Genomic DNA, 18281 nt, shown 5'->3' with positions numbered 1-18281 from the left:
CTTTATCCCTGCACATCTTGTAGGCAGGGTGAAGTTTTTGTGGGTAGGTTGGTATTCTCCTCTCTCTGCTAGGAGGTAAGTCTAGTTAGTTAGTGGGTGTCCTCTTCGGTCTCTATGGCCTCTGCTACTAGGAGTCTCTTTGGAAATCAATCTGGCACTTTCTCAGAAAATTGAGAATAGCTTTACCTCAAGACCCAGCTATAACACTCCTGGGTAGATATCCAAAAGATGCTCCACTGTACAACAAGGACACTTGCTCAACTATGTTCACAGAAGCTTTATTCACACTAGCCAGAATCTGGAAACAACTTAAATGTCCCTCAATCAAAGAATAGATAAAGAAACTGTGGTACATTTATACAATGAAATACTACTCAACTATCAAAAACAAAGAAATCATGAAATTTGCAGGCCAGAAAGACAAACATACTATGTACTCACTTATAAGCAGATATTAACCATACAGTACAGAATAAGCATACTATGAGGCACAGACCCAAAGGAAGATAAGTAACATAGAGGATCCAAGGGAGGATGCATAAATCTCCTTGGAAGGGGAGATAAATAGACAGAGGTAATGGCTGAAGAGAGGGAACAAGGTAGGAGATGGGGCAGGGAGAGTTTAGAGGGTGGAGATCTATGGGCTACATCTGAGCCAGGATTTTAGGTCCTCTCTATGTATTTTGGTCTTTGGTTGGGGTATCAGTCTCAGCAGGGCTCAGTTTTGTTGTTGTTGTTTTCTTGTTCTTTGTTTTGGCTCTGTCTGTCTCCTTTTGGAGCACCTGCCCAAATCCAGGCTTTCTATCTCACCCTTCTTTCAAAAGAATTCTATGCCCTCTGTCCAAAGATTGGCTGTCTCACCAGCCTTTGCTCCCATACCTCAATCAGTAGAGTCTTTCAGAGGCTCTCTGATCACCTCCCCCTGGGGGGGAGCAGCCTTGCCAGGCCACAGAGGAAGACAATGCAATCAGTCCTGATGAGACCTGATAAGCTAGGATCAGATAGAAGGGGAGGAGGACCTCCCCTATCAGTGGACTAAGGAAGGGGCATAGGGGGAGAAATGGAAGGGTAGGATGGAAAGAGACAAGGGAAGGGGCCACAGCCGGATTAAAAAACTGAATAAATTGTAATAAATGGTAACAATTTAAAAACTGTTTTTTAAAAAGTTGGTTTGTTGTTTGTTTGTTTTTTTTTTAAAGAGGGTGGAGATGAGACCTGTGGAGAAGAGAGAAAGTGAGGGAGGGGGTATCTCTGACAAGGTGGAGTCCTAAGTCAGGCAGGCTTGTATTTTTAAAGCTGTCCTGCCAGGTGGCCTGCGGCTGACAACTAGAGACTTAGCTGGCATGGTGCAGATATGTCGCTACTGCTGCTCTTTTCCCCTGATCGGGTGTCTGAGAGGCAGCTGACAAGAGGGGGCTAAGGCTTTTCTTATTTTGTATCCACAAATGTGTTTGGCAGAAAAAAATTAAATTGCAAGTCTATGAAATGTGGTAAATCACTAAAATTTGTGACTGCTATTTTTAAACCCACACAAACTGAAACAAGATTAATACAACACATTTGGAATCTTTCATTACACGCAGTATCTGCATCTTGTCAGGGATAAAAACTGTGGTTAGCTAGTTGAAGAAATGGCTTATTTCGTTTATTTGACACTTCCCGTAAGTCAGATTTAAAAAGTCATGTAGCAGAGAAGGGATGAAAAGCATCAATAACCTTTTAAATGACACAGGCTATGAATATTTTCCACAGAAATTATACATAGAGAAAATTCCAACATTAAATTCTTGAATTCTAGAGTTTTTGAAATGTGTGGATGACTTTTTCTCACCCAAGATAAGAAAATCGTTACAGAAATGCTCATATCTGTGCCGAGTGAAATAAACAAATAAATATTCATTTTATATTTTATACATATTATACTGTTCTTTTCTCTCTTAAAAAAAAAAAAAAAAAGATGCCAACAAGCTCAGCCCCCAGTGTGGATCTGGGATAACTTCTAAGCAGTAGAGTTAAGACAGAACTGCAGACACTCTGGCTGTGTGGCTTGTTGCTCATATTAATCTATGTATGTAAGCCTTTTAAAACCACTGCTGACAGGCCTTCATCTTTCTGCTCTTACATAACAAGTTCTGCCACAGAAATGGGGTTGGGAGCCTTTTAGTCATATGTTTATAACAACAAATATTAGTGATATTTTATTCAACTTGGATGTAGAATTGTAAATTCCCCAGGATCTGCACAAGCCAGTGCTTAGGTTGGCATGGAGACAGTATGTGACACAAACCTTTGCAATACAGCCAGCGTACCAGCATTGACCCGGTGGATGCCATCCAACAGGACCAGCTTGCCTTCCCGAGCAGCACTTACAAGGGGTGAGGATCTCCAGGCTGTGTCACCATTGGGGAGAGTGTACCGCTGCTGGAGCAGGTCTCGTGCTGTCATATCCTAAAACCGGTCAACATACACCCAGCAAAGAGAATGTAGGCGTAATGTTAAAGAATTATGTAATGCTTATTTAGCCTTATGACATTTTCTCTCCATACAGCATTTTTTTTTGTAAAGCATATTTAAAATAACAAACAAAAAGTCTTTTCAAATCCAAAGGGAAATATGCCCAACACTACATATTCACATGCTATAAGGATGAGGGGGTTTCCCCTCTTCTCCTTTTATTTAGTACTCTCCTGTGCCTTCAAAAGGATGAGGCAGTAATCACCACCTGACTTTAATGGAATCAAACTCAATCACGGGACTCCTGGAGAGATCGCAATGTCAGTATTTTTTGCACACTGAGAAGCCATACAAATGCAACACTCAGAGACTAATTTATCCTGAACATGCATTTCCCTTTAAAAAGCCCTCAGAGGGCCACTGCATTGACTTCTTGGATTTACAGAGGTTCAGTCATGAAGGAGGCCAGGTAAGGTGCAGGAACTGAAAAACAGCAGCATAGCACTTAACAAGCAAATTAAGAGCCCACATACGACACACCAGCACTGAAACAGTGCAGCAAACTCAAGCAAGCCAGTGAGAGCTATACTGTATAAAATTATAGTGAAACAATGTGGTGCCTTATTAGGAATAGAATTGCCTGATATGTGCTAATGTTGAAGAGAATGTCTTAGCAGTTTCAGAGGTTATTTAGTGCCACTGTATCCAACAAAAATTAAACCATTACCATCACTTTTATTCAAACTTTTATACTCTTTTGTAAGTTCAATTGTAAACACTTAAAGTAGAAAACTAATTATATTTACAACAACAACAAAACCAAAATTAAGATGTGAGTCTTATTTTTTTCAATGTTCTCACTATCAAAATAGTACTGCCTTCAACACTTCATTGCCTGGTCACAGGACATAGAGAAATCAAGCTGGAACTGGGCTGGAAACGTCATCCCTGAAACTAGCCCTCACATAGCTAGAAGGTACTGCGAGGCTACTGGAGGAGAATTGTCACCTGCAGTCTTACTCAGCTGTAGATCCTGAATGCTACACTACTGATTACCAAGCAAGATGTAGACACCGGTGCAGTACTGGCAAGTCTGTTATGGGGAAAACAACTGCTTTTATATCATCATCACCATTATCATCATCATCATCATCATCATCATCATCATCATCGGACTTGGGGCCTTTTACATATAAGAGAATTCACAACTGGTACTGTAAAGCCTGGGGAGGTTAAAGGCTATAGTAGGGAAACTACTTCTGTTGTTTGTTTAGGGGAAAACATGATGCTCCCATCAAACTGCCTCTTAAATAACTATGCTTATGCCCTGAGTAGTGAATCTGTGAGCCTTGGTCACAGAGGTTTCTTTTTGCAGTGGCCAATGTGACTGCAGACTCATAACTGGCTGAAGTGTTGAGAATAAGTGACTGTTGACTGCTCAGTCATAAACAGAACTCATTGAAGGCTCAAGGAATACTTCAGAAGGAAAAATAGAAAAAAATTAAGGGTGGTGGGAAGAAAGAGGTCTGGGATGCTAACTTCCATGTATGACGCTGTTGTGATGATGACAATGTACAACATCTTTACAAAGTCTTCACAAGAGCAGGCCCACTAGCATCTTGCTTTAGGGGAGGGGCTCTCATGGAACCCCGCACTTCCCTGAAGATATATACCCTGGCCGCAAGAAGCAGAAACTTTTTCTTCAGTCGTGTAGCCACTGTTAAAATGTCCATGCTCCTGGGAGAAAGCATATTGAAATTCACTTGGGTCATTTCCCACCCCCCACAAAAGAGAGAGAGAAGTGGAAGTGAGTCTAGTCAGGAAGACGAAATCAATCAGCATAAGACAGAAGGGGACAAGAAAGGATAACAAGGGCAGTGATCAAATGAATTATATACATACATGAAAATGTCATAGTGAAACGCACTGTTACACGTGATAATAAAATAAAAACATAAATAAAATTATTATAAGAAGGAAAATGGCTTCAGAAACGTTAGTAGGATTGGATTAAATGGTGAGGACTATTTCTTTTTTAGATAGATGTATTTTATGTGTATGAATGTCTTGTCTGCATGTATGTATGTATGTCAGCACATGAATGCCTGATGTCTTCACATGTCCAAAGAAGACATCAGACCCTCTGGAAGTGGGATGATGCATAGCTCGTTATGTGGGCACTGGGTCCTCTCCAATATCAGCAAGTACTCTTAACCACTGAGCCATCTCTCCAGCCCCACAAAAATATTCTTACACATAACATTCAAATTCAGTCAAGCCCTATAACATTAAAAGGCTATTTTGGACATGGTATCAACATTTGGCGTTACTCTTTGTGGTGGTTTAAGTGAGACTGGCCTCCATAGGTTCATACATTTGAATGCTTGGTTCTGAGTTGGCAGTATTATTTTGGAAGGATTAGGAGGTGTGGCTATGTTGGAGGAGGTGTGATGCTGGGAGTGAGCATGGAGATTCAAAAGCCTAAGGCATTCCCAGTTTGTGCTTTTGTTCTCCTTCCCTCCCTCTCTCCCTCTCTCCCTCCCTCCCTCCATTCCTCCCCCTCCACTTGTTTGTGGCTCAGATGTAAGCTCTCAGCTACTGCTCCCCCAATATGTCTGAGACCCCCCTGATGGTCATGGCTCACCCTCTGAAGCTATAAGGAAGCCCCTAATTGAGTGCTTTCTTTTATAAATTGCCTTGGTCACAGTATTTTTGTCATTGCAATATAAAGAAACAAAGGCACGTTAATAGTGTTTTTTTTCTTTTTTCTTGTTTACTAAAATGTAGTAAGATAAAACAAAAACTGCCACATCAAGGCTGAGCAAGGCAACCCAACAGAAAGAAAAGAGCCCCAAGTACAGGCACAAGAATCTGGCACTTGTTCACATACTCAGCAGTACCATCAGAGTACGAATCTGAAAACTATAATATATTCACAGAAGATTTGCTGCAGACTCGTCTGTGCTTGCTGCAGTAGTCTCTGTGGGTTCTTATGACTCTTGCTCAGTTGATTCAGAGGGCCTGTTCTCCTGGTGTCCTCCATCCCTCCTATCTCTTATATTCTTTGTGTCTCCTCTTCCAAAGGAAGAGGAGTAAAAGTGCTTTTTAATTTAACTTTAAATTTAAATGTTTATACAAGCTGTGTGATCAGTATCACTTTATACTGTCTGTGACAGCTAACAACAGTCAGGTCTAAGCTTATCCGTATTGTCAGTGAGATGGTGCATGGTGGGATAGGGGACTCTCCTCAGGGCTGCTAAGTTGTTCTTGTTTAGGAAAAGTTAGACATAAATCAAAAATGTATCAGCAGACCATTTTCATATTCAAATTATTTAAAAAGTGAAACATGAGTCTATATACACATATGAAATATATACTTTCATGAACTATTTTAAATTTTAATATTACCAGAAGCTAACTTAAACATTAGTTATTCCAGACAAAATACTCACTGCAGTGTACTCACTACATGATATACTGTCCCAGAGATACAACATAAACACATGCCTTAGCCCAATGATTCAAAACCTAGGCGATAGTTCAGAAATAGTTAAGAAAATTCTGAAAAAAACATGTAAGCTTAGGCCCAGTCTCCCTGAAGAGTCAGGCTGAGTAGGTCTAACCTCTGTTTTTATTAACATTACATTTGTAGCTCTGCTATGTCTCCTAGGCAACACAACCTTTTATATATATTTTTAAAATCAAGTTAATGTGAACCTGTACTTCATTTACTTAAACCCCTCCTTTTGCTAATAGTACATAAGAGGTTATACAAGGACATACAAAATGCACAAGAAAATAGCATAAATTAAAAGACAGGGAAATAAACAAGTAAGCTTTGTCTCCTTTCAACATTGCTTATGGCCTGGCTGGCAGTCTGCTAGCTGAAAGGGTAGAATGCTTGCCCCAGAAGCAGAAAGCACACATGCATGACGCCAGCACTGCCTGGGCTGTAAGGTCCTGCCTTGAGAATGGAAAACAACTAAACAAACAACAGAAAGCACTCCTACTGGCTTCAGAGAGGTAGTAGCTGAAAGGAAGCAGCCTAGCACCATGTTTGCAAAAGAAATGAAGAGATGCCAATTTTCAAAATCCCAGGCCCACACTGAAAATTGGTAACACATTGGCACAACTCAGCTCTAATCTTGTTTTTGTCCCCCAAAATGAGACAAGTAATGTCATGCCACTGGCATGAAAAGATCAGGGACCCAAGAAATTAAAGCTAGCTAGAAACTCCTGATACTGTTTTTCTTGGGGGCTTTATTATTATTTGTTTTGTCAGTAGAGATAATTCTTCATTCTCAACAAAGCATATCCTGAATCAGAACCCTATTCATGACTATTCATGATATTAAAACATTCCAAGAACCCTGTGCATGATATTAAAATCTCCCATATAGTCTGCATCCAAAGGTACTTTACTATCAAGTTGCTCACACACTGTTCACAATGCCCCCTCACTAATGCAAGGGAACATTCACCGAGAGATGGAAGAGGGGCAGCACAACAGACCATCCATTTCCAACCTGGCAGCTGGTGGGTCCCTTCCAGTGGGTGGAGAAAAATGGAGTAATTCTTTCCTGCTACACAGCAAAACGAGTTGTCACAAATCAATATTGCTCAGTGCTTTTACTGCTAACCACATATATGGACCAGAAACAACCTTCCTCTATTTAGTCTTCAGAACAGAGAATGAATGGTGTTTACAGAATAGCTCAGTTCATTTGATCATCTCAACTTCCTGGGTACCTTCATGGTCATTCACTTCTAGCTTATTGTTCATTAATTTAAAATGAAAACTCCAAAGAAGAACTCCATATTCCCTTTAATATGTACTGCTGACTTTCATAAGTCCCTGCATTAAAAGACAAAAGTATAGCCGTTCAAGGAAATAGTTGGCCCCATTTCCCCCATAATAGTTAATATAAGAAGTTACATTCGTGTGTGTGTGTGTGTGTGTGTGTGTGTGTGTGTGTGTTATTTCCAAATACATGAAAATTCAAGGGCAGAAAACTAAATCCCCGTTGAATTGGACATGACTAATCAACAGCAAAGCCTGAATGCTTTGGGATAAGAATTAATTTCAGGTAATACACTCATCAGTAAAACACGCAATTTTCAAGTGTCTTTTTAAAAACATGCTTGTTCTTTCTAAAAACTATTTATTTGTTCATGTATTTCATGTATATGAGCACTTTGTTTGCCTGTAATCTGTAAACCAGAAGAGGGCACCATATTGCATTCTAAATGGTTAGAAGCCACCATGTGGGTGCAGGGAATCAAACATAGGTCCTCTCAAGAACAGCAAGTTGTCGTAACTGCTGAGCCATCTCTCGAGTCCCTCAAGTGTTTTTATGTATAGTCTATTTGGCTTTTAATTCCCTGTAATTGTTTTAATATTTTTACCTAACATATTCAAGGATAGAATTACAGATTTATATATACATATGAACATAAAGTTTTTATTTTCCCTACCTAAATGCACATCAATAAGTTAAAAAGTGAAGATTTCTTAAACCAGCTTTTTATAAGCTTGGAAGCACATTAAGAAAATAATTAGAAGAATTAATGCCCCCATTTTTGCATATATTTTTACTGTCCCTGAAACCTTTGAACTAAAAATAGCACTAATTATATCATAAAGACCAGCCATTTTTTTCTTCTGAGTTTCTTCAAAAGCTTTAGAGAAGGACATGAAATCTAACTAATTCAGAGCTAGATTCACTGTCCAACACTTCCACTGTCTAACTTCAAGATAGCACTTGCATTCAAATTTCATGGAAACACCAACACCTTATCATTAGGTCAGGTATGGAATTACACTATGCTTTTCAAGCAGGGAAAGCCTGCTGAAAATGACATCCATCTTATTAAGAAGCGTAACTGCATTACATGTATGTGAGAACATGTATTTGAACTTTAAAGTAACAATACGCTTCGGACTTTTCAGAATTTTTTTATAGTCTAAGCTAATTTTTCTAGCATGTTCTTAAAAGGTCCAGATATAATTCATTATCTCAATATGATAATCGTGGCTGTTTACAGAGAAGATGAAATTAGATTAGAATTAATTGCAAGTTATAATGTCATCATAAAAAAACTGACAATGTATTTTAGTGTATAAAGGAAAATTAACTACCTGTCTTTAAATATAAACACTGACACCAGAACTAAAATTTTACAGTACCATACATATATATATTTTTGGTAAAGAACTAAAATGACTTTGGCAAAAGTAGGATATCAAAGTACATACAGTATAGGACCTTAATCAGGTTTAAGACAGTATCTTTGTGGGGTGGGGCAACAGGGTCTCACTGTACAGCTGAAAAAGAACTCAATTATGTAGTTCAGGCTATCCCTGAACTCAGGTCAGAGATCCACCTGCCTCTGTCTCCCAAGTACTGGCATTAAATGTGTGCACCAACATATCTGGCACCAAAACAATACATATCTTTACCATATGTATGAACTCAGAAACTGACAGAAAGCGTTTAAATTGACTTCCAAATATTTGTCTAACAACTAAAGATTAAATGCAAGAAATTAAAAAAAATTAGTCATAGGTCTGTGAAACTAAGAAAAGAAAAAGAAAGTATACAAAATGTATCTTGCAAGAACAATTCCATTTGAATGTAAGCTGTGTAATATCCAACATAAAAACTTTCAGAAGATTTTGTGTGGTGATACACTGACACATGCCTATGATTCCAAAATCAGGTGGTAGAGGCAGAGAATCTAGAGTTTGAGATCAGTCTAGGCATACATTAGAACCTTGTGGAGAAAAATGTATATCACACAAAGGCAGCAACAGATTTTAGGAGAAGAGATTCCACAGTAAGAGCTGGTCTCCTTGAATCAACCCACAGGTAGATTTCAGAGGGAAGAGCCGCCAGCTACACATGTCCTAGGCTCACTTGATGAGCCAAATCCTCAATTTCAAAGTAGTGTCTGTGATGTTCAACAAATGGTGCTGGTCTAATTGCATGGCTACATGAAGAAAAATGCAAACAGATCCATATTTATCACCCTGCACAAAACTAAAGTCCAGGTGGACCAAAGACCTCAATATAATACCAGACACACTAAGTCTGCTAGAGGAGAAAGAGGTAAGAACCTTGAACTCATTGGCACAGGAGACAACTTCCTGAACAGAACACCAACAGCTCAGGCTCTATGATCAACAATTAATAAAAGAGACCTCTTGAAACTGAAAAGCTTCTCTAAAACAAAGAACTCTGTCATCAGGACAAAATGACTGCCTGCAGACTGGGACAGGATCTTCACCAACCCTATATTTGACAAAGGCTAATATCTAGAATATACAAAGAACTCCAGAAATTAAACACCAACAAACCAAATAATCCAATTTAAAAATGGAGTACAGAGCTAAACAGAATTCTCAGCAGAAATATCATATGGTGGAGAAGCACTTAAAAAAATGCTCCATGTCCTTGGTCATCAGGGAAATGCAAATCAAAACGACTCTGAGATTCCATCTTACAGCTGTCAAAATGGCTAAGAGCAAAAACTCAAGTGACAACACATGAGGATGTGTGCTGGCAAGGATGTAGAGAAAGGGGAACCCTCCTCCATTGCTGTGTGAGTACAAACTTGTACAACCACTTTGGAAATCAATCTGGTGCTTTCTTAGGAAAATGGGACTAGAAATACCTCAAGACCCAGCTCTACCACCCCTGGGCATTTATCTGAGAAATGCTCCACTATAAAACAAGGACATTTGCTCAACTATGTTATAGCATCTTTATCCGTAATGGCCAGAAATTGGAAACAACCCAGATGTCCCTCAACTGAAGAATGTATACAGAAATTGTGGTACATTTACACAATGGAATACTACTCAACCACTAAAAACAAGAAAATCATGAAATTTGCAGGCAAATGGCTGGAACTAGAAGAGATCATCCTGAGTGAGATAACACAGACCCAGAAAGACACATATGGTATACACTCGCTTATAAGCAGATTTTAGTCATGTAGTACAGGATAGTTATACTACAATGCAGAGAGCCCAAGAAAATAAGCCCAATGGGCATCTTAGGCTTCATGTGGGCCTAATAGTTAGGGGAGTGGGGAATATTTCTGACATGGACTATGTTGCCTGCTTTTTGATCACTTCACCCTGATGGGACTTCCCTACTAGGCCACAGTGGAGGAAGATGAACTCAGTCCTCACATGAACAGATGAGCTGGGGTGTCTGGGTAGGAGAGCTTCCCTATTCTGAAGAATAAGAGAGAGGGGATGCAGGAGGGAGGCTGGGACCGGGAAGAAAGAAGTAAGGGGCCTATGATCAAGATGTAAATTGAATTAATAAAAATAAATGAAAAAAATTATATCTATTTGGCATAGCTTCTGCAGATTCTCTTTAAATATACACAAGGAAATAAAACCATCCTAGTTAGGAGCTGGAGAAATGACTCAGTGATTAAGAACATTCTCAGCTCTTGCAGGGAATTCAGGTTCAATTCTAAGCACTCATATGGTGGCTCATGACCACCTGTAACTCCAGTTCCAGAGAATCTGATGCTGTGTCTGGCCTCCATAGGCAACAGGATACCATATGGTATACCCTCACACATGAAGGCAAACACTCATACACATAAAATAAAAATATAGGAATCCTTTTAAAATGTCCTAGTTAAAGTAAAAATATCTTTAAGTGAATATAATTTTTTATTCACTTAAAATATTAACAATGGGCATTTGCTATTTCTTAATTTGGTATTTTGGTAAGTAAATGCTTCCAACTATTTTGGTTTTAAAAGAAACTAGCTAGAATTCTGTAGGCTATGTCTACTTAATATAGATACAGATAGAGATATAGATAGATACAGATATAGAAGTAGATGTAGATGATATATAGTCATACATTAAGATATATAGATGTATAGACAGATAAAGATATATAGATAAGTATAAGTGATATAGCTAGATATAAACATAGAGGTCAATATAGATAGAGATACTGCTATAGACACATATAAATACTAAGCAACTTTGGGATTCAGTGAATAAAGGCATACATCAAGATTAGCTGATACTTCAAACCTCCAAACTTTACAATAGGGATTGATTATGTCCATGATCATGGAAGACTACACAAGGACTGTGTAAACACAACAAGCTCAGTGAACAGAACACAGGGCACACCAACATTAGTTTTCCATCTATTATGAAGTTCTGGTAAACTTCCCCAAGCTCCTCCCTTAAGTTCTTCTTCTAAAGACCTTATCATCTGTCACATTAAGTAAATGTCCACTTTTATGTGCATGATGAGATCTTGGCATCACGAGCCTGCAATGACTGCTTCAGCTACTCTTCTGTGGGTGGTCATTGGATTTTGAAACATAGAACTCTATCCATTGAAACCACTAGATCTATTTGGAGATGATCTGCTGTAGTTGCAGATTCACTTTATGAAGACAAACTTCTTGGGCTGGTGATATGGTTCCGTGGGTAAAAGTACCTGCTTTACAAGCCTGACAAGTAGAGCTTGATACCTAGAACTTACTGTGGGGAAAACAAACCTGATTCCCTCACATTGTCTCCCCCCTCCCCGCCACACACACATACAGGTTGCACGCATGCAGGCACACTGTGACACAAGCATACTCAGCAAATATACAGTAAATTGAAATTTAAATTTCTCTTCTTACAGCTAATCAAGTCTGCTGTCTTATTAATGATGGATTTATCTAAAGCAAATATTACTAAAGCCTCAAAATAAAGTAGACAGCCAAGGGCAGAGTGGGTATAAATAATTTAACAAGTTAAATGAAAATGTACAATTAAATTGTCTCCTGCTAACCTTTCTATACTCCACTGGCTAGAACACCTTCTTAAAAACGCCTTCTTACCTTCTTTGCAGCTGGTAAGAAAGCCATGCTCTACAGAACAGGTAAGGTAGCAGCCAGCAAAGAGACAGCTGCTCTTCTAAGGGCAGCTGTTGCTGAAACTTTCCTGCATCTCTTATTCTAGACTGGGTAAACTGTCTTTCCCTAAAGTGTAACCTACTTAACACACTGTGATAAATGTCTTCTGGCAACAGCCTAAATGACTACTTCTGTCTACAGAGAAAACCACAACTTAAGGATGGCATTAAAGAGAAAGACCAATTATTAAAGAACCAGACTTTGCCCCACCTACAAACTTTACAGAGAGACAAGTAGGAAAAGTACCAGCAAATTCTAGCTTAGACATCTGTACCAGATGCTTTATACAAGATTGGTTTTCAAAGTCAACTAATAACCAAGATTAAGACTTATGCAAGTAGGTGATTGCTTGTTTGGTTTTCAGCAAAGATCATTTGACCAAACTCAATATTACCAACATCCCTGTAGTCTGCCAGTGTGAAAAGCAGCATCTTTGAATGAATGATGACTTTTAATTATGCTATTTAGGGTAGGGCTTCAATCTAGTATTGTAGCTTTCTTGTTATTAGTGTCATAAAATACCCTTAGAATTAAATGAGACCATGCCTGGCACTGACAGGAATTTTTTAAATAGCCAAATGAGAATCAACACATAAAAACAACACTTATATGTTATTATAATTTGAACATATTACAGTATAGTTTAACAACAGGGATATATGTTCTGAGAATTGTGTCCTTTAGCAATTTCATTGAACAAATATCATCCAGTGTGCTTACACAAACTTCAATCAGATACCTTATCATACAACTAGGCTGTATGTTATTATATACATGGTACATGTACTCCTAGGGCATGGTGTTCAATCAACATGAAATGAACAGCCATTTGTTATCAAGTACTATGAACAAAACTGTGTGTTTAACAGCTTGAATGACTGAAAGCATAAACAGTGTGATTACACTAGCATCACCACAAACACATGTTGCTATGATGTCATGAGGGTTATGATGTCACCAAGGAATAGGAATTTAGTTTAGTATCTTGTGACACCCCATGATATTAATGAAAGAAGGATGATTTGGGCTAGCTGATCATATAAAAGTAGTGAAAATTTTTCATTCATTCAAAGATATGCATATAACAGTTTGAAAGCCTATGCACACAGGCCACTACTGTAGGTGCCAAGAGTACAATTAAAACAGTTAAAAAGATAACCATGTAGCTCACATTCCAGGGGTTAGGGTAAAACACAGGCAAGGGATGTAGGACATGAATAACAAAACAGCACATAATGGTTAGTGCCAACATAAGAAAAGGTGACAACAGCAAATGCCTGGTGCATCACGGACACTTTTCTAAGGATATTCACATTGAATCTAACCGTCAAGAGAAAGCGTACATCAGAGAGAGGGTGTTCCAGGAAAGGGAACAGAAAAGGCTGTAAACAGGGCCTTGACACACACAAAAAAAAGCCAGACAAATGTAAGCTAGTGAGCCTGAAGCATAATAAGTGGAGGGCCTCTGGGGAAAAGCTGGAGAGACCACTGAGGGGCAGGGCAGGTAGACCAGGGCTTCTCAACCCTGGTTGCTTCTAGAATTTAAAATACTCTAGTCAGACCTCACCTCACATCAGTTACTTCAAGTCCCTCTGAGGATTTGTTCTGGTTCTAACAGGCAACCTCACTGGAGGAGAGCTCATAAACCAGAGAAAAAAAGGCTTCTTTAAAAAAATTCTAACTACATGGGAAAACCATTGGCAGTCATAAGCAGGGAAACAACAGTCTGATTTACATTCTAAAAAGGTCATAACTCCATAGTGAATGGTTGTGGAGTGCAATATATTCTAATTAAATATCTACAAATGCTCAAGTGACATAAATTATGTGCTCTTCAAAATTATAAAGTAAAATTCCATCTGCCAAATGCATCAGGCCTCATTGGGTCCAGGGACGGCACTGAATTACAGGCCATTTCTGTTGCCTACACAAAATTCTGCATAAAGGCAGAAGATTGGCAAGCAGCTGTTGGCCGTGAAGGGAGTGAAGGGAAATCTAAGCTTTGTGCCACAGCTTCAACACTTGACAACTTTTCTCACTGGCTTAATGTATCCCTTTTGACAACTTCCTCACAAAACTAAAGCTGCTGTCCCTGAATTTCTCAAACATGGGAGAGCTAGTAGGAAGCTAAACATCTGTTTACTGGGTTGAAAAGCACTGATGGATTCAGGGAGTTGTTGAGGAGGAAAGTGAGGACTCCGCCTGAATAAGCACAGAAAGAAGCCTTGAAAAATGAGCTGGATGAACTAAGAGCAATTTTTCCCAGCTGCCCACCTTCCCACCCTCAGCATCATGGGCATCAATTCCTCTGTGCAGAAGCTCCCTGACCACGGCTTCCTGAATATGAGCAAGCTTAGGGAAACCACGGGAAATGAGCAGGAAGCATCCATCAAAAGAGCTGCCCAAAATCCTTCTTCACTCGGGTCTTTAAATAGTAGCCAACAGAGTGTGAAGCAGAACCTATTCTGACAGCAGCTACCACCTCAGGTCCCAAGAGTCTTCACTTCCAAGTTCCTGGAGACATGAGGGAAGTTCTATTAAGCATTGCACTTTCCTGTCTGTGTCTTTTTTTGGCTCTGCCATGATGGTTCCAATAAAAAGATGCCATTTCAGACATCTTAGAAATCCTATTTTGACTAAAAGACTAACTGTAAATCAGCAGTAACTGTATTCAGAAAGTGCTATAAAGCCTAATAGTTATTGAAATTGGGACAAAAAGAAAAAAGAAAGGTGTTTAAGAATCTTAGAAGAGCTGGAGGGTAAAACTGGGATGAATGCCTTTGCCTCTTATTCTAACAAATGGAGCGCATTCAAACAACTGATGATGTGTACAAAGGGCGTAAGAATGTTGAAGCTGTAGCCAAGCCAGCGAGATGATGGCTCAGTGGGAAAAGAGCTCAGCACCAAGCCTGACAGCCTGAGTTCAGTCCCAGTAGAAATGGAAAACTGAGTCCACACAGTGTTCTCTGGCCTCCACCTGTGTTTGGCATCCTCCAATAATAAAGAACTATACTTTTTAAAACCACTGGTCATTTTCTTTTTCATTATATTTCCCACAAGGATGATTTTTTTATTTATTCGTATTTTTGAGATAGTGTTTCACCATATATCACAGATTGGCTTAAGATGGATTCTCTAGATAAACAACTACATTGCCCTCACTAATTTCTGGCAAAACCATCACCCTTATTAGGCAAGAATAATAAACATCTACATCTAAAGAGGAACAATTGTCTGTTTCTGGATGACATGATGCATGTACAGAAAACCCTAAGATTTCACCTTCCCTAACTATCAGAATAAAATCACAGACTTCTTCATTCCAACTCCATACACAAAGCCAGCATTTCTGTTTATCAACAATGAACTATATGCAAAAGTATCACTTATAAATAACAGTATCTTCAGAAGACAAGTATGAATAAATTTAAACAAGGAGGTAAAAGATCAATAAACTGAAAACTGTAAAAACATCCATAAAAGAAATTAGAGACACAAATAAATGCAAAAATATATTCAATGATTAGAAGAATTAAAATGCCGTGCTACTCGAAATGACCTACAGATCCAATGCAAGACCTATAAATATTCCAGGAATATAGCTTCTTGGCCTTTTGGCTAAGATCAAGTGAAATATTCCAGGAATACTTTTTATAAACTAATAGAACAGTCCTAATAGTCATGTGAAATCAGAAAAGACCTGAAGCATCCAAAACAATCCTGAACAAAACAAAAAGCTAAAACAAACACACTCTCTGATTTCAAAATATACTACAAGGGTTTAATAATCAAACATAAAGGCCTATTAGATCCGACACCTAGAAACATCCCCATGTGTGGCCAGTTGGCCTCCCGCAAAGCGGGAAGCAGACAGTTTCTCCAACCAACAGTCCTGGGGAAATCATGGGTCCATATGCAGGTGCGGAATACTGCGGTCTTATCTCACACCCCGGAGAAAAGCAAAACGAACTGAAAACACACATCCAAGACCTGAAATCACAGAGCAAACTCTTCTTTCTATTAACCTGGACAAGGAAATTCTTTTTTAAAAGACACCAAAAGCAAAGGCAACTAGAATTAAGCTAGATAAATGGGATGACATCAAACTAAAAAACAATTCTGTCCAGCAATGAGAACAATAGATTCAAGAAACAACCTACCAAAAGGGAAAAATATTTTAAAACTATATACCATAATAAGGAATCAAATACCCAAATTTATAAAAAAAAATTAAAACCAATACCAGAGAACATAAATTTAAAAAAGCAATGGTTATGGTCATTTCTCGGAAAAAAAAAAAAAAAAGATACACAATGGTCAACATCATAAACTCTGAAGAAAATGCAAATCAAAGCCCCAAGAAAATACTGCCCCACTTGTAGGAATGACTAATATATAAAAAGAGAGGAGGGATGGAGGAACAGGGATGGAGGGGGAGAAGAAAATGTGTTGGTTAAAACAGAGAAAAAAGAAATTCTTGTGCATTGCAGTTAGAAAAGTAAATTAATACAGTGCCTATGGAAAAAATGGAAGTTCCTCAAAGGGATAAAAATAGAATTACCACATGATTCAGCAATCTCACTTCTGAGTATGTACCCAAAGGAAGTGAAATCAGCAACTCAAAATAATTTCCATGTCCCATAATCACTACAGTTTTATTCATAATAGTCAGGATGTGTAAGAAACCTCATCCACCAAGACATGAATAAAGAAAATGTGGTATATACACCACTAAATAGTATGTAGCCTTTAAAAAGAGGCGATGTAACGAGGATGAGCTGAGAAAATATGCTAAGTAAAGTAAGTTTCAATCACAGAAGCACACATGTGAAAGAAGGGCTGAAGAGATGGCTCAGCAGGCAAGAGCACTTTCTGCTCTTCCAGAGGACAGAGGTTCCCAGACTCCCATAATGGCTCACAATTGTAACTCCAGCCACAGGAAATCTAATAGCCTCTTCTACCTCTACACCCATCAGGTAGGTACACAGGACACAGACATACATCCAGGCTAACAACCAGACAACTGAACAAACAAGGAAATATCTCTTTTTTAAAAGCCCAGACATACAACATGATCTCACTCATAGGTAGAAGCTAAAAACATCAAGAGTATAACGGTTTTTGCTAAGGTCAACAACCTTTGGAGATGGAGAAATGAGAAGTGCTGGTCAGAGGGTACAAAGTCTCAGCTAGGCATGACAAACATGTTGGGGAGAGCTAAGGTACAACATGTGAGGACAGATAACCCTATTTTACATCATACTTTAAATTACTAAGAGAGTAAGACAAATGTTTCCACTAACCAAACATACAGCTATGTAAAGTAATATGTATGCTAGCTAGCTTGGTTGTGGTAATCATTCCACAATGTATACATATATTAAAATAAAAACTGACAATTTTTGTTGTTAATTAAATCTCAAAGATGGGGAAATAAAAAATATAAAAATAATGAAATTAAGCAAAATGGCTAATCATATAAACAAGTATACTTAATTTTTTAAAAGCTGTTTTATATACATGAGATTTTACTATCACATTATATCTTTATTGGAAAACAGAAAGCTTGCTTCCTCTTTATTTTTTATGTATATGGGTATTTTGCCTGTATATAAGTCTGTATGCTACATGCATGCCTGGTGCCTACGGAAGCCAGAAGAAAGTGTCACATCCCCTTGGAACAGGGGGGATGTGAGCTGCCATGTGAGTTCTGAGAACTTAACCCAGGTCTTCTGAAAGAGCAGTAAGTTTTCTTAAGTGCTAAACCACCTCTCTAGCCCCAAATCTGAAGAGTTTTTTTAAATAATAAATTTTTAAAAATTTATGTGTGTGTGTGTGTGTGTGTGTGTGTGTGTGTACATGCATCATGGGTG

General features: G+C 38.5%; 1 protein-coding gene across 1 annotated transcript in view; it reads right to left on the bottom strand.

Annotated features, from left to right (window-relative positions):
- Vwa8 (von Willebrand factor A domain containing 8) overlaps window positions 1-18281 on the bottom strand; it is a 332841-nt gene that overhangs the window by 204218 nt on the left and 110342 nt on the right. The window contains exon 13 of the mRNA XM_060391483.1: window positions 2288-2448. Coding sequence (XP_060247466.1) covers window positions 2288-2448 — 161 coding nt within the window. The remainder of the gene's footprint in view (window positions 1-2287; window positions 2449-18281) is intronic.

The sequence above is a fragment of the Meriones unguiculatus genome, chromosome 9, assembly GCF_030254825.1.
Source record: "Meriones unguiculatus strain TT.TT164.6M chromosome 9, Bangor_MerUng_6.1, whole genome shotgun sequence".
Classification (NCBI taxonomy): domain Eukaryota; kingdom Metazoa; phylum Chordata; class Mammalia; order Rodentia; family Muridae; genus Meriones; species Meriones unguiculatus.
This window is presented reverse-complemented; position numbering and strand designations above follow the sequence as displayed.